General features: G+C 39.4%; 1 protein-coding gene across 5 annotated transcripts in view; it reads left to right on the top strand.

Annotated features, from left to right (window-relative positions):
• The window catches only part of SNCAIP (synuclein alpha interacting protein), a 91,839-nt gene that overhangs the window by 42,153 nt on the left and 22,249 nt on the right, over positions 1-27,437 (top strand). For 4 of the 5 annotated variants that reach the window (XM_080573929.1, XM_080573926.1, XM_080573927.1 and 1 more), the window contains 5 exons: positions 2,749-2,821; positions 17,159-18,021; positions 19,746-19,925; positions 22,539-22,652; positions 27,095-27,220. In XM_080573929.1, coding sequence (XP_080430055.1) covers positions 2,749-2,821; positions 17,159-18,021; positions 19,746-19,925; positions 22,539-22,652; positions 27,095-27,220 — 1,356 coding nt within the window. The remainder of the gene's footprint in view (positions 1-2,748; positions 2,822-17,158; positions 18,022-19,745; positions 19,926-22,538; positions 22,653-27,094; positions 27,221-27,437) is intronic. The other variant, XM_080573930.1, reaches the window with a different exon arrangement.

Here is a 27,437-nt window from a genome sequence, read left to right as displayed (position 1 = left end):
TAGATGTAGAGCTTAGGGATATGGTTTAGTGGAGTACTTAGTGTTAGGTCGGAGGTTGGACTCGATGATCTTGAGGTCTCTTCCAACCTAGAAATCTGTGATACTGTGATACTGTGATACATTAACTGGCAAAGCAGTCTGATGTGCTGACCTCTCACACTGTCACCTATGCCTTTAGTCATGGTCCTCAGCTCTTGGTTGACTTGGTTACTTTGATGGGGAACTGTGAGAAATGGGGTTTATTTTTGTATGTAAAACAATTTAAGATTATAGAACAAGAAGTGGGAAATGATGAGTATTAAAAGCCATTGAATAGGCAGTGAATCTCAGTGAATTTCTGGGGGAGAGCTGCAGTCTCAGCCTCTTTTTCTGTCACTCTGGTACCCCTAATAACCTTGAAATTCTGGCTGAAGAAAAGCTAACAAACATCACTGATAGATCAGAGCTGGAACTAGAATATGTGAGAAAGCAGTTATAGAAGGAAGAGCTGGCAATGTTATGGTTGGGAAAGGTCCATTTTAAAGAGCAATTTTAGTTGCTTGCTAGACTGAAAGCCGGTTTTGCACAACTTGGCCACAAAATACAGATGGCAGAAATGTAAGTGTGCAAAGTCTGTGAGGACAGAGGTGAGTGGGAGGAAATCTGTTAATGAAATGAAACCAACATGATTAAAATGCATAATCAAATTTATAACATTAAATTAATTTTTAGTAGTGGGGAGGGTCAAACATAATTGAATACATTTTAGCGCAGTATTGAAGCAGAAAAAAAAAAACGTTTTTCCAGGAAAGAACGGGAAAAAAAGACAGAAAGAGAAGAGGTTTTCTTTTTTTTTTTTTTTTTTTTTTTGAGGGTGCCTGACAAAACACATAGCAATGGAATACAAAAGGCCTCATTCTAATTGAATTACAAACTGTGTAATAGTTTAAACTGCACCAGCTGGTCTTATGAAGCTACCATATTCCTTGGAGACATGTTCCTTGGATTCTCTTAAGAATCTTACTAGACCAGTTCAACATTGCCTTCTGAATCTTTGTGCTGAAATAGCAAGATGTATAGCTTAACAGCTCAATCTTTATTAAACAATAACTACAGTGAAGCAAAGCACATGGTGTTTGTGCATGTGTGTGTTTAACTTGTATTAATTTGTATTTAGTAGCATCTTTGTCTCAGTTCTTCTGCTGTTTGTTGCTTTAAGTTGTCAGATCCTAGAGCAGTCACAGCCTTATAATCAACCCCTTGTTTAATGGGGATTGGAGTCACTGGGTAGCTCTGCTACACATACTAATTAATAAGTTCAGTGCTCTGCTACACATACTAATTTATAAGTTCAGTGTTCATCCTGGGAATAGTTATGAGAGATTCTTGTTGTAGGTGAGGTTTATCAATACATCTCTGAATCAGGCCAGAAAAGGAAAAAGTGAGGCATGGGAGGTTTTTGAGGCTTAATAAAGTAACTACAGTCAAGTGAACAACAGTCTTACTTAAACTTGCACCAGAAAAGTAAATAACTTCTGCAATTGATAATGGGGTTGGCTTTAGATTATTTTGAAGTAGAGTGCCAGCTGTGCATTAGGTGAAAATCAAACTCTGAATGACAAACTGTCAGCAAAAACTAGGACAATGTATGACCATTTATATTTTGTGCAAAAAGCTGGTGGGGTTGTAGTTGTATAAGTAGTTGTTTTGCTTCATTGGTCAATCACATACCAGCAAAAAATATCTGTTTCCTTGAAAACATATGGTGTTTATGTATTCTTTAATTTTTTTCAGTTGTGCTTATTCTAAGTGCTTTTTTATGTCTTAGTTTCCAAAATACTGTTTTTAATAGTTTTTTTAATGGGCAAAGCCATTGATCTTTCACAGGCTTAATGATTTTCATTTGCTTAAGTGAAGATTCCTGTAACATTTAAACATTAGGTTAAAGAAGGCTTCATATTAAGTAACTTAATTTGTTTTATTTTTATTTTTTTATTTTTTTTCCAGAGTTTATAGTTTTATAACTCTGGATTGTATGTAGTACTGAGTAATGATCGTATGTATTCCACAAATTTATTAAAAAAATAAAAATAAAAAATTCTGTTTTGTAAGATACCCTTTTAATGCTGAATTCAGAGAAAAACATACTGATCATTATCAGTCATATACTGTCACATCGCAGTAACAATGCAAGATTTTTTCAATAAAACCTGAATTACAGAAATCAGTTTGCTGTCTGATAATATGCATGTATATGTATCCATCTCTGAAAACAGATGTCTTAGCTGTAAATATTCTTCATTAGTTTTACATATTTCTTTGTGAAAACTTGAATTCTAGTTTTTAATTATGTAGCATCTTGCAGTATAAATTCCATAATACATACCAAGATGGGCAAAGTGAGACCCTACATCTTTACTGTGAAGTCTAGATTTATTCTTACCTTTGATGTATCTGTGCATTCCATGGAAAAAATGTGTAAAGTATATTTGTGACTTGAATAATGATGATGTACAGGAAGGAGAACTCTGAGGTTGGGAGATGCTTTGCTATGGCTTTGAAAATCTCTTTGAGATCTCTTGAGGTGGGATACAAAAGCAAACATCATCTGCTTTTTTCATGCAAAGATGAAAACCATCAGGCCACCCGAAGTACCCTCAGCTTGGTAGATCTAGACAATGCCAATGGTATCAGGACCTCTTGGAAAGTCTTACATTTTGTCTTTTTAAAGAAATCATTTCATTTATATTTTTTCATTTTTTTTTACAGTATTCTATAACTTCTCTCAAGACCATCCCAGAATTATGTAGAAGGTGTGATTCACAAAATGAAGACAGATCAGGTATGATTCCTACTTCTGTCCACCATCATTTTCTAGACTGCTTTTTATCATGTACAACTTGGCAACAATTGCTTCTTGGCAGTGTTCTGTTTTGTTTTCTCTCATTTTTGTACAGCTTTCTGGAAACATGACTTTTTTTTTTTTTCAACAGATGTTAGTTCATTAGAAGGAAAAAAAAAAAGTTCCAAAAAAGGATTTGGCTGTATACAGATAAATGTAGGGCTTCATCTCAGCAGCTCCAAACCACAGTATATGCAACAATTTACTTGAAAACCCGAGAAACCATTGGTGACAAGACGTAATAATGTAGGCGCCAATGAAAAAATGTTGGATACATTTACTACCCATATGGCCACGACCAGTTTGAGGGATGATGTTTTGCCAGAGTCTGAAACTGTATCAAGGATGCTACATGATAGAATCCACTCTAAGGCATACTGTACTAGTTAAGATTAAAGCAGAGTTTTTGAGTTTAATAGTGTAAACTAAATGAAGAATCATGGCATACAGATGAGAACCAGCTGGGGACCTTCCCCCTTCTCTCCCTACCCCCCCCAACAAAAAGTGCATTCAGTGTTGTTTTTCACTCTGTAAATCAGATTAATCCCTTTTTGTTTTTCTCTTCCTGATGGAGGAGAAATGAATTGGTGAGAGGAGCATTTTTGTTGAGCTACGAAAAGTTTATTGTGCTTTCATCTGATCCTTTAATTGAATTTTCATTAATGTTGTTGAATCAAAGACTTTTATAACAGAAACGGCAGACCTGGAATTTGTGGGATGATAGAAGGGTTTAGGAACTGTGCTATACTTTGGCAACTTTCATTTCTGTATTTCCTTTCAGAGAATTGTAAATTTCCAAGGTGCGTAACTAAGTTGAAACTTTATATGAGCTAGTGCTTCTGCCAGAGTCATTAAAGACCAGGTCACCATAGCCCTGTGCCACTGCCCTTGACGAAAAGGGAAGTGAAGCTTTCCTTACCATATGTTCTTGCAGTATTTTTACCCACACAAGGCACAGTGGTTATTGTGCAACCAGCGTTACCTACTGCAAGCAGAAAGGCAGGGAATAAGAGGAAAGGGAGAGGGTCCCCAGTCTCCCCACCACCTCAGTTTTCTGTGTCCCTTCCTCTCTCTGTTCTCTCTCATTCTCCGCCTTTACACCCTCCATCTTTGCCACCCCTTGCCCGTGTCCTTGGCCCCTGTCCTCCGTCCTATCCTCATGCCCAATCCATCCTCTACCCCATGCCTTTCTCACCTTGTTTTGTCTCTGCTGTTGTCTCCTCCCTGTTCTCCTCCAATTTCAGCCCCACATTCTCCCTCGTATTTTTGCCCCTATACTCCCGTCTCTTTCCTCCCCTTTCCTCCCTCTTTCCCCACTTCTTTCCCAAATATTTTCCTTTCTAACTCACATTTCCTCCCCACTCTTTTTCCCTCCCATTCCTCCCCCTGTCATCCCCACCATCATCCCACCAAGTCTTTCCCAATATTCTTCCCACTGTACTTCTAGACCATTCTTTTTCCCATTCTTCTCACCATTGTCTCCACCATTCTCCTCCCCACTATTCACCACTCATTCTTGCTCTCTTAATTCCATCCTCAATGCACTTTCCCTTTACCCACCCCTCATTTCCCCCCTTCATTTTCTCCCACAGTGCTATTTGCCTCCCTCCCTCTGCCTATCAGTATTAACAGGTGATTACGTGGCAGCAGAGCATTGCCTCATATTTTCACAGAAATAGATAGTCGTTCATTCACTTCTTTGCTCCATGAGCAAGGTGAGCCAGAGAAAGAAAGCAAGAATTGCACATAAGACATATTGTACTCTTAGGTCTATTCATGAGTACTACTTAGCCAGAGTGACAGAATCAATGTCTGCTCTCAGGAAGAAGAGAGTATTCATTTAAAAATACAGATAGTAGTCTTAAAGGAAAATGCCCACAAATGGCGAGGATGGGGCATTGGTCATGAGTTCTTCTTTAAGACCCTAGGATACTGACAGCTTAATGTATAGTCATGTCTCATGATCGCCTCTGCAATCAGCCATTTTTCAGTGATGACTTTAATTACATCTCCACTCATCCATTGCCTTGAAAAGGAGTTGACAGAAGTAAATACAGGCATTGCTGGAAGACAGTAGCAGCACTGGGGAGTCTGCCAGTGGAAGTTAATTCAGAGCTTTGTTTAAAATTCTTGAGTCAGAAAATAGGTCTTTAGTACTGATAATAATATCAGCAAGCTGGAAACAGTACTAAAATCTGTTTTTTTCACTCTATTTATCATTTAAAAGTTTTGGTGAGTTGAAAATAGTACTAAAATCTATTTATTTTCTTTTTTTTTTCTGTATTTTCTTTTTACCCGGTGAATACACATACATAGTGTTGTACAGAAAAGTATCACTTTACATCCCTGCACAGACTTTGCTGAGATATCAATGGAGTTGCATCAGTCAATGCTGTGTAAGGCCCCATCTGCTGATTGTTCATAGTTGCTTCTGCTGTGGTCTTCTGCCTTCCTCATACCATAGAACATTAAAAATAGTTGCCCAAATTACTGTTGTTGTGTGCTATTTTTGATGAGGATATATTATATCCTGCACTGAAAGATATATAAACATATATATATGTATCTGCACCTATATATATATATGTATATATTTCAAGACCCCACCTGGAGAACTGTGTTCATCTCTGGGGTCCCCAAAACAAAAGGTGCATGGACCTATTGGAGTGAGTCCTGAGGAGGGCAACAAGGATGATCAAGGGGCTGGAGCATCTCTCCATTAAAGACAGGCTGAAGGAATTGGGGTTGTTCAGCCTGGAGAAGAGAAGGCTCTGGGGAGACCTTACAGCAGCCTTCCAGTACCTAAAGGGGGCCTGCAGGAAAGCTGGGGAGGGACTCTTTCAGGGAGTGCAGTGATAGGACATGGGGTAATGGTTTTAAACTAAAAGAGGGGGGGGGGTTAGATTAGACACTAGGAAGAATAATTCACTGAAGGTGGTGAGGCCCTGGCACAGGCTGCCCAAAGAAGCTGTGGATGCCCCATCCCTGGGAATGTTCAAGGCCAGGCTGGATGGGGCTCTGAGCAACCTGGTCTGGTGGGAGGTGTCCCTGCCCATGGCAGGGGGCTTGGAACTGGATGGTCCTTAAGGTTCCTTCCAACCTAAACCATTCTGTGATTCTATGATATCATAAGTTATTAGTGTGAATGATGTTCCTGCTATGTTGTATCTGTATTCCAGTAGCAATTTAAGTAATTATGCATAGAAAAATTCAGAAGTCTTTCAAAGAGCTGGTACAGCTTTTTGCCTCATACTGACTCCTTTTTAGTTGAGGTAACATTTTTTCTCTAAAACAGAGAATGTGGAATTAGAACCCTACAAGAATTAAAACAAAACAAACAAACACAAACAAACAAACAAACAAACAAACCCTAAAAGTTAAAAGTTAGCTGTCAGACTAGATATGTCAGGACCCTAATAATCTAAAGAACGAATTGTCTCTTTCAGCCCTGTCTCAGAAAAAATATTTAGTTCACTAAGACAATTAAGACAGAGGTATAGAGAAAAAAAGTTTCAACTTTAATATACATATAAATACGCTGGCAAACATTTTCACCATGAGATTGTTAGAACAGATTTAAACCACAGTTCCTTTTTCTGGAATTACATTTTTTAATTACATGGCTGGTCTTTCTGTTCGTCGTTCACAGATAAGTTTAGTAAATTGCCTTGTAAGTCCCATTTTCTTTCCACATTTCATCTAAATGTTGAACAATATGTTAGTAATGTGTGGAAGTGTTTGGTTACATTGTTTCAAATTGCTCTAAACACTTTCAACCCTAGGCAAACATACCAGTGTTTACCAGTCAGCACACTTTCTCACACATTTCTCATAAACCTTTCACAAGATTTATTTTTTTAACTATTTCTTTCTGCCTATAACTTTTGCTCAAATTGTTCTTTTGCATGAGGAGAAATTAGAAAGTCTGAGAAATTGAACTGCTTATAGTTCTTCCTCCCTGAATTGATCAACTCCACACTGCCTACTCCCTTCCTTAAACTGCAGTGCCCATGATCTGTCACTATGGCAAGGTGTTGGTTTTTTTTCCTCAGTATCTTGCAAGATGTGTCTGAAAGTCATGCAGTTAATACAGTCTCACTGTGACTCCTCCATGTTTTGACTCAGATTGAGGGAATTCTCACTGGGGAAAATTCCAGGGGATTCCTGGAACCAAAGTATGTCTGTCAGCAGCCATGGGTTACAAGGTAAAATATTTACAGGACTAGAGAGAAGGTGTAGGCCAAATCCTGTTTTACCCACAATAATGTGAGATTAAGGATAATCATTTTTTCTTCCATCATCTTTCAAGAGAACAATCTTTTTAGGTAGTATAATAACCACTAAGAAGTGCATTGTTCTTCTTCAGAGATGGAGAATTAAAGAACATAGTTTAAATATGGATCTAGCAAACTAATTTTTCAGAAAAGAAGTGTTAGCCAGCCTGCCCACTGAATTCTGGCGTCAGAAATCAGTCCTTTATGCTTTTGTTATTAAGCATGAAATTGGTTACTTTCTTTCTGTGCAGGTTTTCTAAGGCCACTTGAGTAAATGGTTCAAGACACCTCATAGGATCATGGAATATCCTTAGCTGGAAGGGACCTGCAAGGATCTTCGAGTCTCACATCTGTGTTCAACAGGCTTCTCTAAACCTTATCATTGTGCTGAAGTATATCTGCCAGCTACAATGACTTTTGGTTGTCCTTAAATGTTTGTCTCAAATAAGAAAAATATTCTGCTTTAGATCTTTATTTACATGTTGATAAAAGCAAGTTTATTTTTAGCATCCTTTTGCAGTGCTTTATTAATTCCCCACATAACCGTTACCCATGAAAGAATTCAGAAGATCAATTTTTTATTTGAGAAAACTAAATTAATGAGTGTAAAATGTCAGGAAATATAAAATTGCGCACAATTTTTATCTCAAGCTCTTTGTAATTTTTTAGCTATAACTGAAATTAAAATTTGATCTGGAGGCAGTGTCATATGGCATTTATTTCGAAGTGTCCACAGAGTTCCAAATACCTCCCAGGTAAATATGTCTGAAATAGTACTAAAATGGTTGGATAATTCCTTGGTAGAATACTGAAGAATTATCTCAAATAAAAAAAAATAATAAAAAAAGGAAAACAAAATTAGAATGATGACTATACATTGACGCTGGTGATAGCTATTCAATTTATTTTCCTACCTCATTTTCACATCCTTCCTCTTCCTGTTTTACATATTTGTGCCGGGAGAAGCTCTTCTGATTTTTCAGTAGAACTTGACTTGCTACCTCCCTTTTACCTCCTTAGATCTGTCTGGACAAGGGTAAAACCAATTTGTTCATTTTGAAAATTTCCTTGCCTCTTCTATATTTTTTACTTTAGAAATGACAGCTTTTATAGTGTTCTTCCTCAAGACAAGATATGAAAAATTATTCATTTACTGATGCTCATATTAAGGTTTGGATTACCTGGAAATAATGTATCCTTATTTAAAAGGACAAATTATTACTTTTCCTTCTTTCTGCCATTTCCAGACTCTTTCTTTCTTCTTTACAGTAGCTTCAAATTCACTTAAGTGGGAACAAACCCACTCCGATTTTGTCTGTGCAGGGTTGATCTTTAATTCAGACTGTCATCCATAGCACTCACATTAAGAACCGTAACATGTACTCTTGGAAGTTATTAATATATTAAAACTGTAAAACAGTGCCACCTTCAGTTACAATTGCTAAATATTATTTCAGTTATATTAATAAAACAATAAATAGAAAGTTATTCATAATTGCTTTTTATTATCCATTGATATGTAAGGGACATCCCTTCCTCCCTTCTTTGGAGCTTCAGTATTGCTGCCTGTTCTGGAGACAAATCAGTGTTAAAAAGTGTGAGAAATTTTCAAAAAATTTTTCTAGTGTAGACAACACCTTGTTGCTTGTATACAAAGCCAGAATTACAGTTCTGTAAATGGATCTGCGATGAGTCTTTAGTGATTTAAGACTCTTTACTGAAGTTCTATAACAAAGAAGATGATCAGGTGTTTTTTTCAGAGGTTAAAGAAAGTAAAACTCCAGATGTGAATCTTTATACATACTTAGTGATCCCAAATAATTACATAGTTCTTGAACAATATGGTGAAATATTGCATTTTAAAAAATATAGGTATGGGCATTTGTCAATAGTAATGCCAGACTTCCTTAATGACAATGATGGAAAGTAAAGTGCATAGTCACGGAGTTTGTAAAACACGGAGGAAGTGTTTTGGATAAGGCATTAGAATGCATTCATCCTTTGGTGGCAATAGAGCCAACCTAACAGAGTTTGTTCTCATAAATAATCAGAGCCTACATGGTAAAGAAGCTTGCTGTTATGTTCTCAGCAAGGGCAGAGAGTACCTTCCTGTATTTTGTACTGGAAGACTTCCAAATATGTAGTGACAAGTTGTTGAGGCAAAAGCCCACAAACCGTCTCTTCTCTTGTCTCTTTGACAGTTTTTCACATTGATTCCAGTCTTGCTGCTATGTGCAAACAGATTGTGTTCTTTCAGGGTGGTTACATCTTCATCATAGAATAACTGAAGTCAGAAGGCACATCTGAATCTGTCTCGTCCAACTCCCTGCTCAGAGCAGGTCTAGTTACACCAGATTGCTCAAGGATCTGTTCTCTAAATGACTGCTACAACAGAGAACATTGCAACCAGCTCACTTTGAGAAGGTGTTATTTAAGGAGCAACCATAGTACTCCTGGCTCATTGTCAGCAAATAATAACCATATTTAACCTCAAAGATTCATAGGCCTTTAGGAGATCTACTAGGCATGATAAAATTAGCAGATGGACCTGCCATACTGTAGGACTATGGGCTTCATTGCTCAAGCAAAATATTGTTCTCCACTACTCATAATTTTCCTGTGTTTTGTGACTGTGCAGGTATAGATTTTATAGAAAACAAAGGTTGAAATACAGTGAATTTAGAGTTAGCACAGTCTGGATCAGGTCACTGGACAGAAGTAGCATTAATAGCATTTATGATTGATAATTATTTGCATAAAGGGATGTCAGGCAGTTTTTCTTCTGGACAATGGTTCAACACAGTTGACCATTAAGGTGTTGCTGTCTATCCTGAGAAAGAACAGGGACGGCAGGCTAAAAATGCTACATAGTGATATAACAATGATGAGGGTCACCACTTTCCACCCACAGAACAGGAATGAACTAATACTCTTTTTCATTCCTGTTAAACAGAGGTTTATCTGTCAAGTGATCTGCTAGAACAACATGGACTGAATGCCAACTGATCTGCAACTGACTCATATCTTTACAGCTGTTTCCTGCTTGCTTGTACTACTGCCTGTTGTATGTCCCAGCTGTTCAAGAGCAGCAGTCATGGCTACAGAAATCAGTCAAAGCATAAACTAAATGAGACTGTGGTGATGGTGACAGAAACACACTTTTAGAAGTTTGGCCGTTCCCTCAGATCCGCAGCCAGTCAGTGCTCTGCAAATGTGAATTGTTCTGGGTTCTTTGTTAGGTGGATCCATGAAGATCTTGCATGGCAGCATCTACAAATTACACTCTGCAGTACATTCAGTCCACTTTGTCATGGTACTAATGCTTGATATACAGCTCTTTGTCACCTCCTTCTTGTGTTCCAAGTGCTGTAAACTTCATGAAGCCACCAGCAGTTACAGAATGTTATTGTACCCTTGTGCCAGGGAGACAAACTCTTGCATGAACATCAGAAATGAATTTCAGCAGTAGTTTCCTGAAAATAAAAGCAGAGCTCTTTATTTTCATTGTAGTCAGGACAATTTAAACATATTCTAATGTCTGGTATTGGGTTGCAAGAATCATAGAAATTGCCTGTCAGAATTCATCTGTGCGTAGGGTAGTCTCAATGGCTGGACAAAACTCATATAATTACTATATATTTCCACAGATGCTCCTATACCAGATAAGACTCTCTCACACACTTCTCCCTGCCCTAGATACTTAGATAACATTGAAAAAATGCCCTGAAGTCAGCAGATGCTTCAAATTGGAAACATGTTTTAAAGATCTCTCTCTCTCTCTGTCTCTCTCTCAAAGTTCAAGATAAATTTTGATTCTTAAAATCAAATATGACAAAGTAATTGAATTGACCTATTAATTAATAAAACTGTAAATATGTCCACAGGCCTCTTTAATCAAGTTTTGTGCTTCTTCCTCACAAAGGGCACAGAGCATAATATATGGTAAAGAACTACTTTTGCAAATCTGACTTTTGCAGATTTTCTTCAGGTAATATTTTCTGCCAAGGAAATGCTTTGCTACTTCAGGTGTATCAGACCTACACATCTTTACTGAAAGCAATGAAAAGTCTTCCCAGTTTTTTTGTCATTCTTTCTTAGTACTTAAGCATCACAACAGTGAGATTACCCAAGCCTCTCGTATTTGTGATTAAAAGTTAAGGAAAAAAAAAAAGTCATCACCTTTTAATGTTTGAAATATTCTAGCCACATAGCCCAAGACCCAGAAGGCTCCAGAAGGGTCTGGGAGAATGAAGAACCACACACTGTAGGAGAAGATCAGGTTCAAGACCAGCTAAGGGACCTAAAGGTGAACAAGTTCATAGGACCTGATCAGATTCATTCACAGGTCCTGAGAAAACTGGCAGATGTAGTTGCTAAGTCACTGTTCACCATAGCTGAGAAGTTGTGGCAGTCTGGTGAGTTCACACTGACTGGAAGAGGAGAAACATAACCCCCACTTTTAGAAAGGGAAAAAAGGAAGACCCAGAGAACTACAGGCCAGTCAGTCTCACCTCTGTGCCTGGCAAAATCATGGAGCAGATCCTCCTGGAAACTGTGCTGGGGCACATGGAAAATAAAGAGGTGATTGGTGACAGCCAACATGGCTTCGCTAAGGGCAGATCGTGCCTGACAAATCTGGAAGCCTTCTACACTGGAGTTACAGCATTGGTGTATAGGGGAAGAGCAACTGATGTCATCTACCTTGACTTGTGCAAAGCATTTGACACTGTCCTCCGTGATATCCTTATCTCTAAATTGGAGGTATGTGGATGTGATGGTTGGACCACTTGGTGGGTAAGGAATTGGCTGGATGGCTGCTCTCAAGGAATTGTGGTCAACAGCTCAATATCCAGGTGGAGGTCAGTGATGAGTGGTGTTCCTCAGCAGTCAGTACTGGGACCAGTGCTGTTCAACACCTTTGTTGGTGACATGGACAGTGGGATTGAGTGCACCGTCAGCAGGTTTGCCGATGACACCAAGTTGTGTGGTGCGGTTGATGTGCTAGAGGGAAGGGATACCATCCAGAGCGACCTGGATAGGCTTGAGAGGTGGGCCTATGAGAACCTCATGAAGTTCAATAAGGCCAAATGCAAGGTCCTGCACCCGGGCCAGGGCAATCCCAAGCACAAATACAGGCTGGGTGAGGATGGAATGAAAGCAGCCCTAAGGAGAAGGACCTGGGAGTGCTGGTTGACGAGAAGCTCAACATGAGCCAGCAATGTGTGCTTGCAGCCCTGGAAGCCAACCGTATCCTGGGCTGCATCAAAAGAAGTGTAGCCAGCAGGGTGAGGGAGGGGATTCTCCCCCTCTTGTGAGACCCCACCTGGAGCACTGCATTCAGCTCTGGGGCCCCCAGAAAAAGAAGGATGTGGACCTGTTAGAATGGGTCCAGAGGAAGGCCATGAAGATGATCAGAGGGCTGGACCACCTCTCCTATGTAGACAGGCTGAAGGAGTTGGGGCTGTAAAGCCTGGAGGAGAGAAGACTCTGGGGAGACCTTATAGTGGCCTTCCAGTACATAAAAGGGGCCTACAGGAAAGCTGGGGAGTGAGTATTTACCAGGTAATGTAGTGATAGGACAAGGAGTAATGGCTTTAAACGAAAAGAGGGGAGATTTAGATTAGATATTAAGAAGAAATTCTTCACTATGAGAGTGGTGAGGCACTGGCACAGGCTGCCCAGAGAAGCTGTGGATGCCCCATCCCTGGAGGTGTTCAAGGCCAGGCTGGATGGGGCTTTGAGCAACCTGGTCTGGCAGGAGGTGTCCCTGCCCATGGCAGAGGGGTTGGAATCAGATGGTCTTTAAGGTCCGTTCCAACCCAAACCACTCTATGATTTTGTAAATACTGGTGCACAGAAGAGATCTGTTTTATCCAAGATTATTCCAGACTTATTTTTCAGATTCTGGAATTATTTTAGCTGTTCCACATTCTAGTCCACTGCCTTAAGCTTAAACCATCCTTTATTGTTGTTTATAAGAGAATAAAGTGGTATTTATTTGATCCAGACTTTTAATGGCCCCTGCCTGCGTTCATAAATATGGAGATATGAGCAAGACACTTATCCCCTGGAGCAGCTGTTGAAGACTACTTGCATAACTCCTGCTGTGGTGGTGTTTTGGAGGACATAGGCATTGCTTGCCTTTACTTTTTCAGAGAACAAACATCTGAAAACAGAAGAGAGGAGATTCAAGCAATGCCCTGGTCCATTCTGTCCAATGTTCTCGGTGTTTTGTAGGAGGAAACCATGCTGTAACTGCCTAAGCAGTAATGCAGTCTATACAGCATCCAAGCGAATAATTGCACCAAGGATTGCATCTAGCAGTTTAATTAGCTTTCCTCCGTAGTGCTTATGTGGTTAAATGCCATATTCTAATCCTTTATTAAATGCAGTGTGAATTCATCATCCCTATTAAGTAAAGAATATGTTCATAAGTCAGTAAAAATGTTGCTAATTGTTCTTAGTGTCCCAGTTTGTTTTTCTGGAGCTAGTATTTGTAAAGAGATGCTCCACCAGTATGTTGGGAAGGAAAACAATGAAGAATGTGATTGCCTTACTCCACTCTAGCTGTAATGAAAGAGAAATATATGACTGTGCAATGATCCGAGACAGATTTGTAACAAAGGTCATTGCTTCTTTCTGGTGTCCGATTTTACAATATTATCATCAGTGGTTTCTGTAAATACTTGTTATTAAGGTTAGAAAGTAGAAAAAGCAAAGCAACAAAATAAATGAAAGCTTAAAGAAAGTGACGACAAACAAAATGTTGATGCCTTTTCCTCTGTCTAGACCCCTGTGTTGAAAGCAGTGTTTTCATAAAACGCAGACAGAATTCATTTCCATACTGAGTGCTTAATAGTTCCTGTCAGAACAAAACAGCTGGGAAACATATGGTATCCATTTCCCTGTATCACTTGGAAAAAATTTCACATGTAAATAAAACCAACATAAAAGTGTAGGCCTTTGAACCTAGAATCTTATACAACACATAAATAAGTCAGTACAGTGCGTTCTTTGTATTGGCCCACTAAGTTACATGCCTTCTGATTATTATTATTTTTATTTCTTTTTCGGAAATGTATTCTTAAGCACTTCCAAAAGTATTAAGGTAATTTTCAGACATCCGTAACTACTAAGCTATACTAATCTTTCACTTCAAACATTAATGTTGCACTGAAAGTGTATATATCTGTTTCCTTAGGAAGGTGTTCGTGGCAAATTATGTGTTTTGACCACAAATTAGATCTCCCTGATATGCAGTTAGCATGTGTAATAAATCTGCTATGTTTAAACTGCATTCTTGAGTTTGAGAATGTATTAACTCTTAATGTACAGTAAGAGGAGCATAGAAGGAGAAACTGCCTAAAGGCTTTAGTGTTTTTAGTATTGTCTCTCTAATAAAAAAAAAAAATAAAATTCTTTACCAGAGTTCACTGATTAATGAGAACATAAATATCACCAACTGGGACTGTAGGAAAGAATGCAGGTCCAGTAGGACTAAGAGCTCAGGTATCTTTAGCTCCCTTTCTTCTCTGCAAGTCAGACTCACTGGTCAAGCTCCAATGTGCTGAAATAATTCTCTGGAAGTTCCAGAGCTATAGGTATGTGTGTATGTGTGTGTGTGTGTGTAAATCTATGCACATTAACAGATGGAAAGTTGGACTGAGAAGCCCAGCATACGGAGGAGAAATGGAAAAAGAAACATTGCAGTTGAATAAGTAGGCTTAATTTTCAGATCAGAGAATAGTTTAGGTTGGCAGGGACCTCTTGAAATCTGGCCCAACCTCTCCACTCATGCGGAGTCAGCTAGAGCTGGTTACCCAGGACTGTGTCCAGGTGAGTTCTGAGTATCTTCACAGACATAGAATTTACAGAATCATAGTGTTTTGAGTTGGAAAGGACCTTAAAGACCATCTAATTCCAACCCCCTGCCATGGGCAGGGGCACCTTCCACCAGACCACGTTGCCCAAAGCCCCATTCAGCCTGGCTTTGAACACCTCCAGGGATGGGGCATCAACAGCTTCTATGGGCAACCTGGTCTAGATCTTCCAGCCCAGGACCACTCCTGCCCAGCTGCTGGGGCCCAGCCCTGTGCCCCCAGGGACCCAGGGTTTCTGCCTAGGCTGGGGGATAGAGCTGCTGTTTCCCTTTTGCAGGGTCAGATAGTGCCAAAGCTGAGCAGGTGTCCAAGACACATAGACACATTTGTATCTCCTGGTGGTAGAGGTACAAGTTTACTGGTACAGGCCTGCACACAGCACTCTGCAGCTTCACAAGCACACACACATTTGTGGATCCTTCAAATGCCTGGCATGGCCCCTTTGTCCACCCAGCACCCTGCCCAGATCGCAGGCCCCTTACCCGCTTCGTGGGTCACCTACTCACTGGCTGGTCCAGCTTGAAGCTCACTGCAGACAGGCAGTACTCACACACTTGCCGTCACACACACCACACTCTCAAGTCCCTGTGGCACACCAGCATGGACCCCCTGCATGCCTGATACCCTGGCAAGGACCTGAGGGCCCTGCTACTTGTCAGCTAGTCCAGCTGAAAGCTAGCAGGCGAAAGCACGTGCACACCCTGGGCACACCAGGAGATCAGGTGCACAGCCCAGCTAGACAAGCACACTGACCTTCTTAATTTGTACTGAGCCTTTTATACTCTTTTCTACATATTCCTTTTGTTCCTCTTGCTCCCCTTTCCTCTTACACACCCCCATGGATTTGCAGAGGTCTGCAGTTTTTGCAGCCTCCTAGTCCAGGCTCCCCCAGCCCTCCGGTTCACAGTATTATCATCTGCAAAATCCAGGTTGATCTTCCTGGAAGCTGCACCTGTAGTTAGATGGCCCATCCACTAGTGTGACTGGGAGATTTATTTCTTGCCAGTGTCCCCATTTTTGTTTTGTCAGATCTGTGTCTCAGCATTTTGCTCATGGTTCTTTACTTCTTACCAACCCAGCCCAGAAAGCCTCACTCAGACAACCTTGTTAAATAACATTCCCACATTCCATCTTTCTTTATCAACTGGTAAAACTGACCAAGTTTTGGTTCCCATCACTTCCTCCCTTATCCCTTGTTGCATTGGAAAAGGTTCTTCACCAAATGCCCTTAAAGTAGCAGATACTCTGCTTCTATATAACCTTACACTTCCCTTCAGCTGGAATTTCATGTGTTCCAGTTTGTGCCCATTGCCTCTTATCTGATCAGTGGGTACCACTGAGAAGAGCCCAGCTCCCTCTTCTTCCTTACCTCCCACCATGTCTTCTTACCTGTGGGTAAGATTCTCCTGAACCTTCTCTTCTGCAGGCTGAACAGTCCCAGCTCTCTCGGCCTCTCTTCGTATGAAAGAGGCTCCAGTCTCTTAGTTGTCTTTGTGTCTCTGTGCTAGACTTGCTCTAGGAAGTCTGTGTTCTTCTTGCACTGGGGAGCCAGGACTGGACCCAGTACCCAGGTGTGGTCTTGCCAGAGCTGAGCAGAGACCTCACCTCTCTTGACTTGCTGTTTTAATAAAAACAGGGTTTCCAATTCCTGTGTCAAAAAATACATCTTCTAGAGGTAAAAAGCCTTAAAAGAATAAAGTATTGCTGTAACTAAAACAAATTCACTTAAAATAATTTTAACCAAGGAGGTTGTCCTACTCTTCTTATGTATCTCTGTTCAACTAGAGATGTGCAAAAAGGGGAGTGCAAACTAGCATAGCTGGGTAAGGCCACTGTGAATGCCACTGGACTCTTACAGGTTCCTATTACTTGATTAAAACTACTTTCTTTGTAAATGATTACAACGTATGTCCTGTCTGAAGATTTCTCTTCTAGAGTGTGAATTTCTTCAGCTGTTTTCTTAGAGATGCAATTAAATCTGTTTAGATATGAATCTGGCATGGTATCATATAATTCTGGCTTCCAGTGCTTAGCCAGGTATATCTTTGAAGCATGCTATATATATCATGTCATACATCTGGCAGTGATCAGCAGTTCTAAATCATATTCCTCTATTTCTTCAGTTTCCAGCAGCAGCTGGAACTGTGGAGTCTCAACTCTTATCGGAAATGCACAGAAACCAACAGGCATTGCAGATGTGTGCAATAAATTCAGACCAGTGAAGAGGGTTTCCCCACTAAAGCACCAGCCAGAGAGCTCTGAGAACAGTGAAAGTGATGACCAAAAGAACCAGAAGGGAGAATACCAGAAAGGCAGCGAATCACAGCCTGCACCTCCAAATGATGACCAGAGCCCAGGAGAAGGAGAGAACCTTAAAAGTAAAAACATTGAGCCTACTGTTGTGCTCGGGGAGCTGGAGCACTACGACCTGGATATGGATGAAATTTTGGATGTGCCTTATATTAAATCAAGCCAGCAACTCGTTCCTTTCACAAAGGTAGCTCCAGAGAAAAAAATTTTGGGTGTATGTTCAACAGTCAATGGTGTCAGTGGCAAGACCTGCCCTACAGGGAGCACAGAGAACTCGCCTTGTGGGGTGACACAGTTCTGTGTTCTCTCTCCTGTGAAAGGCTCTCAGCTGAGAAAAACGCAGCCCATTGTCCTTGATCAGCACAAGCATGTAACAGAAGAATTAGAGCTTTCCCAGCCTTTAGTTAAGTGTAGCTCAGTCCATGAATCTGAAGCCCAGGGCAAGGGTTTCCTCTGTAGGACATTTGTTGATCCTCAGGCTCACAAAACTGAGAAGACTATGCCAAACTGCCACCTGAGGACTTTTCACCTGCAGACAGCAGTGGCAGAAAACAAGCAACTTGAGGAACTGAATATGAACTGGAGCAGTGCAGGGGGGCCAGAAGAAAGGAGTGAAGAGGTGAAAAAATTTAAAAGCATCTTAAACATTGTAAAGGAAGGGCAAATATCATTACTGGTAAGTATCATCTTTTTCATAAACCATGTAGAATAAGAGGGTTCTGTGGTGTGATTCATTACATCAGCAAAATTTATGAAGTGCGTATTTTGCATCACCACCCTTTTTATCGTGTATGCTCCTTAGAAATTGGGCAAATTGGCTTCCAGATAGGAAGTTTTCATCTTTAAAACAAATATATACCAAAACCAGGATACTAGTTTTAAGCGAGCATGGACAAGATTGCTAGTTTATACAGTAAACTGAAATCATATAGAAGGTAGGCATTTTAACTCTTGAGATCATTTGAATATCAAATTTAAATCTTAAATGGGCTTTGCTTTTCACAACATTTGTGGGTTGTTTTGTTCAGTCACCAGTGGTTTACCTCAGTTGTTATTTAGAAGCTGACAGTGGGAACAGAGGGGCTTCTGTTGTATTCTGATTATTATTCAGGAGTGTTTATGCTGGCTTGTTGCAGCAGCATTCTCAGGCAGGGCCATTCTCTAAAGCCTCAATGGCCTCTGACCCATATGAAGTTTTCAGTAAATTCTAGCACAGTGATCAGACACTATCAATGATGTTTTCCAAAGTAACTAAACACAAGTGAACACAATGATGCAGAGCATGTGATCTGCAGTCAGAATGGCTGGTGGAGGCCCTGTGTATGTATAAGAACTGTTTTTGTTAGATTTTTGTTTAGCTTCTCTGTTTACCAGTCTAGCTCAAGCACAAAGGCATGCTATTAACGTAGCAGTAAAAACAAAGACAGACATTCAAAGACTAGACAGAGGCAGAACAGTATATTAGAATGTTCAATAAGAAATAAAAGTAGATGGAATTCACCCAAAACAGGAATTGGTAAAAATAATACAAACAAACAAACAAAACAAGGTCATAATAGGTAGGCAGGTGGGCAGAAAATATGTATTTTTTTCCAAACAGATCGAAATCTGTAAGTAAAGTATGTTCATCAAACAGTACTCTGACAAGTCTGCACAACACTAGAAACTTGTCATTGTTACTGCTTAACTCTGTGTTCTTTCTTCCATTTTCCTTCTGGGGTTTATCAGTCTAATTGTTTTGTCTGAAAATTAGACTCGGGCAGGAATAATGTATTAAGTCATGGTTGTGAATTACTCTGGGTAAATATTCCAACAAATTATTTTTTAATGGAAACAAGCTACTAAATAAGAGTCTTCTGCCTCATGTTTTAACTACAATTTAGATTATGCTTAACAATACAAGCTACTGCTTTGTGGTGAGGAAAATTAAACAGGAAGATTTTTAAGAGTCGTGGATGATTTCTCTTCAATTACACATAATTATAATGCCTTCTGTCCCTCCTCCCCTCCCTGTCCTCACCCCCACCCCTCCCAAAAAAAAAGAAGAGAAACCAATTGCAAAATTGACAGAAATTATGAAAATGTATTTTCTTACAACTGCATTGTAGAACAAACTAGTACAAAGACAAAGCTATTCAAGAACCTTGCACTTCTTTATGGCATTTACCTTAGATGGAGAGAAATTAAGCAGTGAATGAACTCAATGAGCATACTGCCTCTATCCTTTCACTAATGGTAGCCAGTTGCTGTACCAGGAAATTAAAAGCTGCTGGTTGTGAGTTGTAAAAGAATGTGACTATGGGAAAATGTCTTTTGTCTTGTATCTTGGGTTCTGAGGCTTAGAGTTCTGTGTATCTTTCTTATCCCTAGTTGTAACTAACATAACGCCTTCTTTAACAGCCACATTTAGCAGCAGATAATCTGGATAAGATTCACGATGAATGTGACAACAATCTGTTGCATGTAGCAGCATCAAAGGGACATGCAGAATGCCTGCAGCATCTCACTTCTTTGATGGGTGAAGACTGTTTGAATGAAAGAAACATTGAGCAGCTAACTCCAGCTGGATTAGCAATAAAGGTAATTTAGTCTCTGTCTCTACTGTAATGTAACATAAAGGTGTTTTAGTTTCTTTCTCTGACAGCAGTAGGCATTACATCCAGCAGGATGTCATTTTCAAGCCTTTTTTTTTTTCAAGCTTTTGTTAAATGGGAACAAAAAAAAACAGTTGTCTGGTACCTCATATGCAGATAAAAATGGATTACTATGCAGGATATTCTGTCAGCTGTATACTACTGACATTTTTATACATTGCTGTCAATGAATATATGTTCATTTTTAAATCTGTTAACTGTCTAAAAAATTGCTATATTCTGAGGAACATTCATTCAATCAGACTCAGTTGTGTCTTCAGAAAGTGTAAGAGAGTTAGAAAAAAAAGGTGTGAGACCATGTTTACAAAGCGTGAAATAACTCTGATCCACATCTGGAGTTGAAACTTGGTTATCTTGGTTATCTTGGTTATCTAGAACAATTGCATCGAAGTTAAAATGTACATATTACAGAGCAACCAGTCAGAAAATGTGATAATTAATGTCAAAACTTACAGAAACAACTATTATGTAGGGAAATGTGAGGATAATTGGTGTTGCTACCCTAAAGTAAAACCTAGAGGTGTATAGGAAGGATAATTTAGCCAAACTAATTCTGGGTCTTCAGTAAGATAGGATGGTCGAATGCTATTCATCTTAGTCACGGAGTACCTTAAGACGGAACAATGACAGGGTGACAAGGGTTTCTGATTTTTCAGATACATTTTTTTCAGTTGTTAATTGCTTCTTGGGAAAACTTTAGAAACTGGCAGAGAAGTGGTGGGCTCCAATCTGCAGGTTTGCATTCCTCTCTTTGTATAAAAACAAATCTGAAACTTGAAATTGATATTTCTTTCCTTTCCAAAATAGCTTTTCCTTTCTATGAATGTAGATGGTATTTTATGTTTTCTGTGTTGTCCTGTATGAGGTTTTAACTGAGGGCTTGAAATGATTTAGCTATAAAGACTATAATAACGGTTATGAAAATGACAGTTGAATAGTGAAATAATAGCAGATCATACCTGCATTTAGTGATAATTGTGATAAATATAATCGTTGAAAGAGAGGACACTGCAGCAAGAGACGCTGCTAAAAGCTGTTGCTTTTACACTGGGTCACAAACATGCTCTGAAGAAGATGTTCGTCTGTCTTTCATAGAATCATAGAATGGTTTGGGTTGGACGGGACCTTAAAGACCATCTGATTCCAACCCCTCTGCCATGGGCAGGGACACCTCCTGCCAGACCAGGTTGCTCAAAGCCCCATCCAGCCTGGCCTTGAGCACCTCCAGGGGTGGGACATCCACAGCTTCTCTGGGCAACCTGTGCCAGTGCCTCACCACCCTCTGAGGGAAGAATTTCTTCCTAGTGTCTAATCTAAGTCTCCCCTCTTTTAGTTTAAAGCCATTACTCCTTGTTCTATCACTGCACTACCTGACAGAGTCCCTCTCTTGCTCTCCTGTAGGCCGCCTTTAGGTACTGGAAGGCCCGCCCCTACAAGCCTTGTCTTCTCCAGGCTTAACAACCCCAACTCCCTCAGCCTGTCTTCATAGGAGAGGTGGTCCAGCCCTCTGATCATCTTCATGGCCCTCCCCTGGACCCATTCTAACAGGTCCACATCCTTCTTTTTCTGGGGGCCCCAGAGCTGAATGCAGTGCTCCAGGTGGGGTCTCACAAGAGGGGGAGAATCCCCTCCCTCACCCTGCTGGCTACACTTCTTTTGATGCAGCCCAGGATACGGTTGGTGTCCTGGGCTGCAAGCACACATTGCTGGCTCATGTTGAGCTTCTCGTCAACCAGCACTCCCAGGTCTTCTCCTTAGGTCTGCTCTCAATCCATTCTTTGTCCAGCCTGTATTTGTGCTTGGGATTGCCCCAGACCAGATGCAAGACCTTGTACTTGGATCAAGGTCTTTGCAGCATCTACATCTCACTTCATAGAAACTTGTAAACCTCCCTGAGCATGCATAGTAATTTGGAACACTTGAGAATGGGCTGTAAAAGGTGTTCAGGGCAAGAGCCCTCTCCTTGTTTTTATTTGTACAGTATTGATCGCAGGTCCTAATCCAAGAGGTTTAGGTGTTCAGATACTAAATACTTAATAATAACTTAGGAAACATACACTTAATTATTGAGTTTGTAGGGAGATAGATTGCTCACTCTGCTCCAGTAAATGATCTTATTAAACATGGAGCCTTGTTGTGTGAGTGATAAAAGCAGAGCTATGGCTTTGGTCTAAACAATTGAACAATAGGGATCAGATTGTGTATGTAGTACTCTTTCACTGCCTCTTGAGCTGGTGTCTGCTGTGATGCCATTCAGCAAACATTTTGTGCCAACACATTTGCTCAGCTGTAGTTTTAGGAGGGAAAAGATGGAAATCACAAAGTAAGTGACTGCAAATTATAAGTAGTCAAATTATATTCGATCCAGGACAGCAAGATAAACAAGTGCAATACATGAGGAAAAATAAAAGAAAAACTTCAAAAAAAAAAAAGGAATTTTGTGACATACTACATTTCTGATACACTTTTCCCTGTTTAGTAGATGTGTTTGGAATGAAACAGCTGGAATTTAAATAATTTTTTTTTGTTGTTTGTTTAGAATGGTCAGCTGGAATGTGTTCGGTGGATGGTGAGCGAAACAGAAGCTATTGCAGAATTAAGTTGCTCCAAAGATCATCCGAGCCTTATTCATTATGCAGGTTGCTATGGTCAGGTATGGTTTTCATTTACTTTTCGAAGAGATTATTGAGATGCTTATACAGGAATTTCAATTTAAAGCATCTTTATTATTTTATGGCTTTTAAACATGGGTGTTCATAAATAGTTTAAATATTGAAAGATCTTTTTCCCATTTAATCTGTGTATTTTTTCTGTGTTCTCCCTCTTAAGTCCTTTTTTTAAGCTTTAAATAATGTCTTGAGGAAGATTAGATGCCATATTACGCCAGCCTATCAATCCCAGGAGCGTCTACTAAATTTAGTCTTTATGATCCCTTGGGAGTCCCCTTGGATATTAGAAAATCATCAAACATTTTGAATAGTTCACATTCCTTTTCCAGGAGGGACTAATCTCAAAAAAAAATAAAAATGGCCAATTGTGGCAATTTATGAATTCAGTATATTGGCAGTAAAATGAAGTGTGACAGAACTTAATCATCTGCCTAACTCTAGCCAGTCTTATTGAGAATTACATATAAAAATACGTTGTAAACCAATCCTGTTCCACACCTAACTTATCTATAAATCTAATCATGGGAAACCACAGAAGTACAGCATTTTGGTGTTTTGCTTATGTCTGGGGAAACATATAGCTTGATTGGACCACATTCTCCTCCCACAGTCTGTTTTTCCTAAATAGACCTTGCGGTAACCCCTCTTCAAAGGACCTTCTCCAGGATTTACTATACAAGTAATAGTGATTGGTTATTCTTCTCTAATGCCTTTGGCAGATGGACCAGTTGTATCATCCAGTTTCTTCAACAGACATTAAGGATAAATGCAGAAAAAATACTATTTTTATGCTAATGCTGTTTTCTCTCTTCCTTAGTAAAAGAGAGGACAAGCAAAACGTATTCCCTAAGAAAATTTGCTTTTTCTTTCCTGTACAAACATGGTTATCTTATTCAGTGCCTTACAAATATTGTGGCGTGTTTTGGCTGTTAGTTGATTCTTTGCAAGGGTGGATTTACTATAGGGGGGTGGAAAGAGAGGGGCAGATCTGGAAAGCTATGGAGCTGGAAGTCTACCCTTTCTCTTGATGTTTCCTAAGGCAACACAGACACTTTGTTCTTGGCTGTGCAAACACCTCCATTACTCTTTGCTCACCTGCTATGCAGATATTACTGGTGCAAATTAGGAATTTGCCGTATATACTGATTGATTTTATCCTGCTTTCTGTAACAATATAGGCTTGTAAACTTACAACTGATGTAAGGAAGCTGGGAGCCCAATCAGTACTGGATTTGAGAAAGAAATGTTTACTACTGAGAAGAAACTTTGGAAGAGAAAGCTTCATATGAACTTATGTTCATGTCTTCTTTTCATTAGCCTAATTTTGTCCTCATCTCTAAATCTCTAAGGATGTTTATACAAACTGAATCCAGTCAAGTCCTTTTTTTTTTCAAGCTCTGCTGCCTACTGCCAGGAGCAGATCTGGCACAGTTTATCTAGATATTCTTTTCAGCTCAGGACGGAAGCTCCACCAGTTAAGAAACACCAGCTACAGTCAACCATGCATGAATTTTACAAAGGTGATATAAAAATTACTGCCAAATTTTCTTAGTTAGCTGAACGTCAAAGAAAGTTCATATGTAAGGTCAACTATCTTTTTTTTTATAATCTATAAATGTCTTACAAACATGAAGGAATGTTGAGGCTGAAGGGAAGCCAGACTATCTTGCCCAACTGTGTTAGGAAGAAAAAAAGAGTTGAGATATTCCAAAGCGTAATTGGCACTATCCTCAAAGTTTTAATTTATTTTACCATTACTTACATGAGAGATAATCCGTGTAAACACTGGTCTTGGCAGAATTACAAGAGTAATATTATTACAAGGAAGACCTGTAATTGAATCATTTTCTATCAGAGTCAGCCCATCCATTGTTTCCCTAGGCATTAGGCATGCATACCATATTTTTCTTCAATAAATATCATTTGGAATGGGTAACAAAAGTGATTTCATAGCAAAGCTCCTATGTTAAAGGTCATCAAGCCACAGTCATGACCAGACTCCAAAAACATCTCAACAATACTGTATTTTGTCAAATGAGAGAGGAACCACATAAATTCGTCTGATGAAAGAGAAGAAGAGCTTATAGCCAACTGGTAGCCTGGTCTGCATACCTCCTACCTAGGGCTTCTTTAACCATGAGCTTTTGCAAGAAGCAACCATGGTGGGCAGGGCTCTTCACGCCAGGTTGTTGGTGCATGGTAGATCACATACCAGCTGTTCCTGACACCACACAACAGGAAGGAGTGATGGTGCAATCCCAGGTGCACATATTAGGTCCTGACTAAGAGCTTCAAAGGGCTGTAGCTTCTTTCCAACATGGATACTGTCCATGATAACATTGACGACAGTGGTAAGAGACGGAGGTTGGGGAATGCCAAGTGTTTGTTACCTGCAGGCTCAAGAGAATCAAGAGGGACTTTGGGGAACCAGAGCATGACTGAGAGCCTCAAGGGGTTTCCGTGTGCCTCTCGGCAGTGGTGTAGTGCAAGAGACCACAATGTGGGCACAGTGTGTGGCATTCAGATATGCAAATGCACATTTATGCACCTCAAGATGATTGTTTTTTCCTTTGTAATGTCATTTTTGTGTTCCTTTCACACACCTCAGTCTTTTATTCAGAAAACCTAGTATCTACTGATTTTTTTTAATCAATTTCAAGTAATGGGGCAAAGATTGACTGTTGAGTCTGTACTCTTCACCATGCTAATGCTTTCATTTGTAGTATATTTAATCATTTAAATGGTCTTTGCTAACTGCTCTTTCTGTTTCAAAAGCCAGCTGATGGAGCCAGTCTGCAGCCTGTCCCAAAACAGAAATTATGTATTATGACGTTTTCCCAGAATCTTTTTTTTAGAGAGGTTTGCATTGGTGTAGGTGTGGAATATGCCAGAGGGATGATAACCACTGCTACAACATACGTCCATTGAAGGTCTTAAAATTACCAGCTGTACTGAATAATTTGTCAGTATATATCAGGTTCTGTTACATAACAAGTATGTGACTATTTTACATTATCTTAATCTTATAAATAAATTTTATTATTCTTCATTTTGTCTGAGTAAATTGATGATTATAAACCTTTTCCTAAGAAAAATTTTCTTCCAGGTACATAATAGGAGTTTTACAAAAGGGATGTATTGTATATTTTGATAAATGATTTTTTGTTTTTCTGTATGTAAGTGAAGAAAAATGAAGTTATTTTACCTGTATTTGTCATGTCAAGGATACATCTGTTAAAAAATGTAGTCATTTGAGAGAAACACAAACTGTTTCAGTAGGCTTTTAGTGTTGTGCCTGTGATGAGTTAATACACAGACACTTCTAAGTAGAGATGATGGATTTTAGTCATCCAGGTGCTTGATTTCTATGTTGATAACATAATGACTGGAAAGCCTAATTTGCTCCATGATGATTGTGATCATAAAATTATAGGCCATGCTCGATGTTTTGGTCACTGTTACATTTTGAAGATATATATAATTTCATAGCTATAACCGTTCCAGTTCCGCAGAGGAATGTCTCTAAAATATTTTTCTTTTTATTATTAAAACATAAGGGAAATTCACAGGAGTAGTGCAATCCTTCTCCACTGCTTGCCAACACTACAGGCATCTCCAGAAATTGCTCGAAAGTATTTTAAAAGGGATATGTGATCTTAAGTAATTCCTCCATGCTGGCTGTCATCTATATTTGGCATTCAGCCAGGAAGTGTAAATACCTATTCCTTCGCCCTGTAACAAAAAACAAAATTGCTGTTAAAATGGAAACGCAAAGAAGATAAGTTCCAGACAATTTGTCCCTCTGAAGTAGAAAGCAGAGATCCAGGTGCCTGAATGGATGGAATATTCTGGAGGAGACCTAAAGAATCTGAGGTTCCATCTCCTTTTCCTTGAAAAGTCAGTGCACTGAGAGCTCAGGATGGACAGATGTCCTGGGTTTAGTTGCCTTGCTTCTCTTCTTGCACAACAACTGGAGCATGATGATAGATTTGAAGAATCTAACTGCTCATCTCTGTGATCTGTACATATTCCTGTTGTAATTTTCCAAAGAAGCTTGTGAAGTTTCACGAAGTGTCAAAAAAAGATCTTCAGACTGACACACAAGCTGTTGTGCTTCAGGTGTCCTCTACATGACATAGGCATGCATGCTTTTCAGTGTACAATTTGTCAGAATGTGTTACAGCAATGTAACGTCTTTTTATAAGGCAGATAAAAATATTTTGGTATATTTCCTTAAAAAAAAGCAGTCAGAGACAAACTCCTGATATACTAAGTCCTACAAAGTTCAGAGAGGCTGAAAGCAAGGTCTTATGAAAGGAATTATTGATCAGTATTGGCACCAGATGGCAGTACCAGTATTCCTCCTGTACCTGTAGCTTTTCATCATTTCTTATCTTTTGTGGCATCTGTTTCTCCCTTCTCTTAGGAGAAAATACTTCTGTGGCTTCTTCAGTTTATGCAAGAACAAGGGATTTCACTGGATGAAGTTGACCAGGATGGAAATACTGCTGTTCATATAGCTGCTCAACATGGCTATCTAGGATGCATACAGGTAGAGTAATAGCTACATCAGAAACCTAATTTAAATCAAATTTGAATAATAACAACTATTAAAACATTTACAGGAGGTCTTACAAGTAGGAATAATTATTGATACCCTAAAATATGCTGCAAGAAAGAACTTTTAAACAAGTAGGACTCAGACTAAAATACCAGAAAGTTCTACTTTCTAGATTCTATTCTGTTGGATGCTATTGTATTGATGCTAT

Source organism: Anser brachyrhynchus, assembly GCF_964034855.1.
Source record: "Anser brachyrhynchus genome assembly, chromosome: Z".
NCBI classification, from domain to species: Eukaryota; Metazoa; Chordata; class Aves; order Anseriformes; family Anatidae; genus Anser; species Anser brachyrhynchus.
This window is presented reverse-complemented; position numbering and strand designations above follow the sequence as displayed.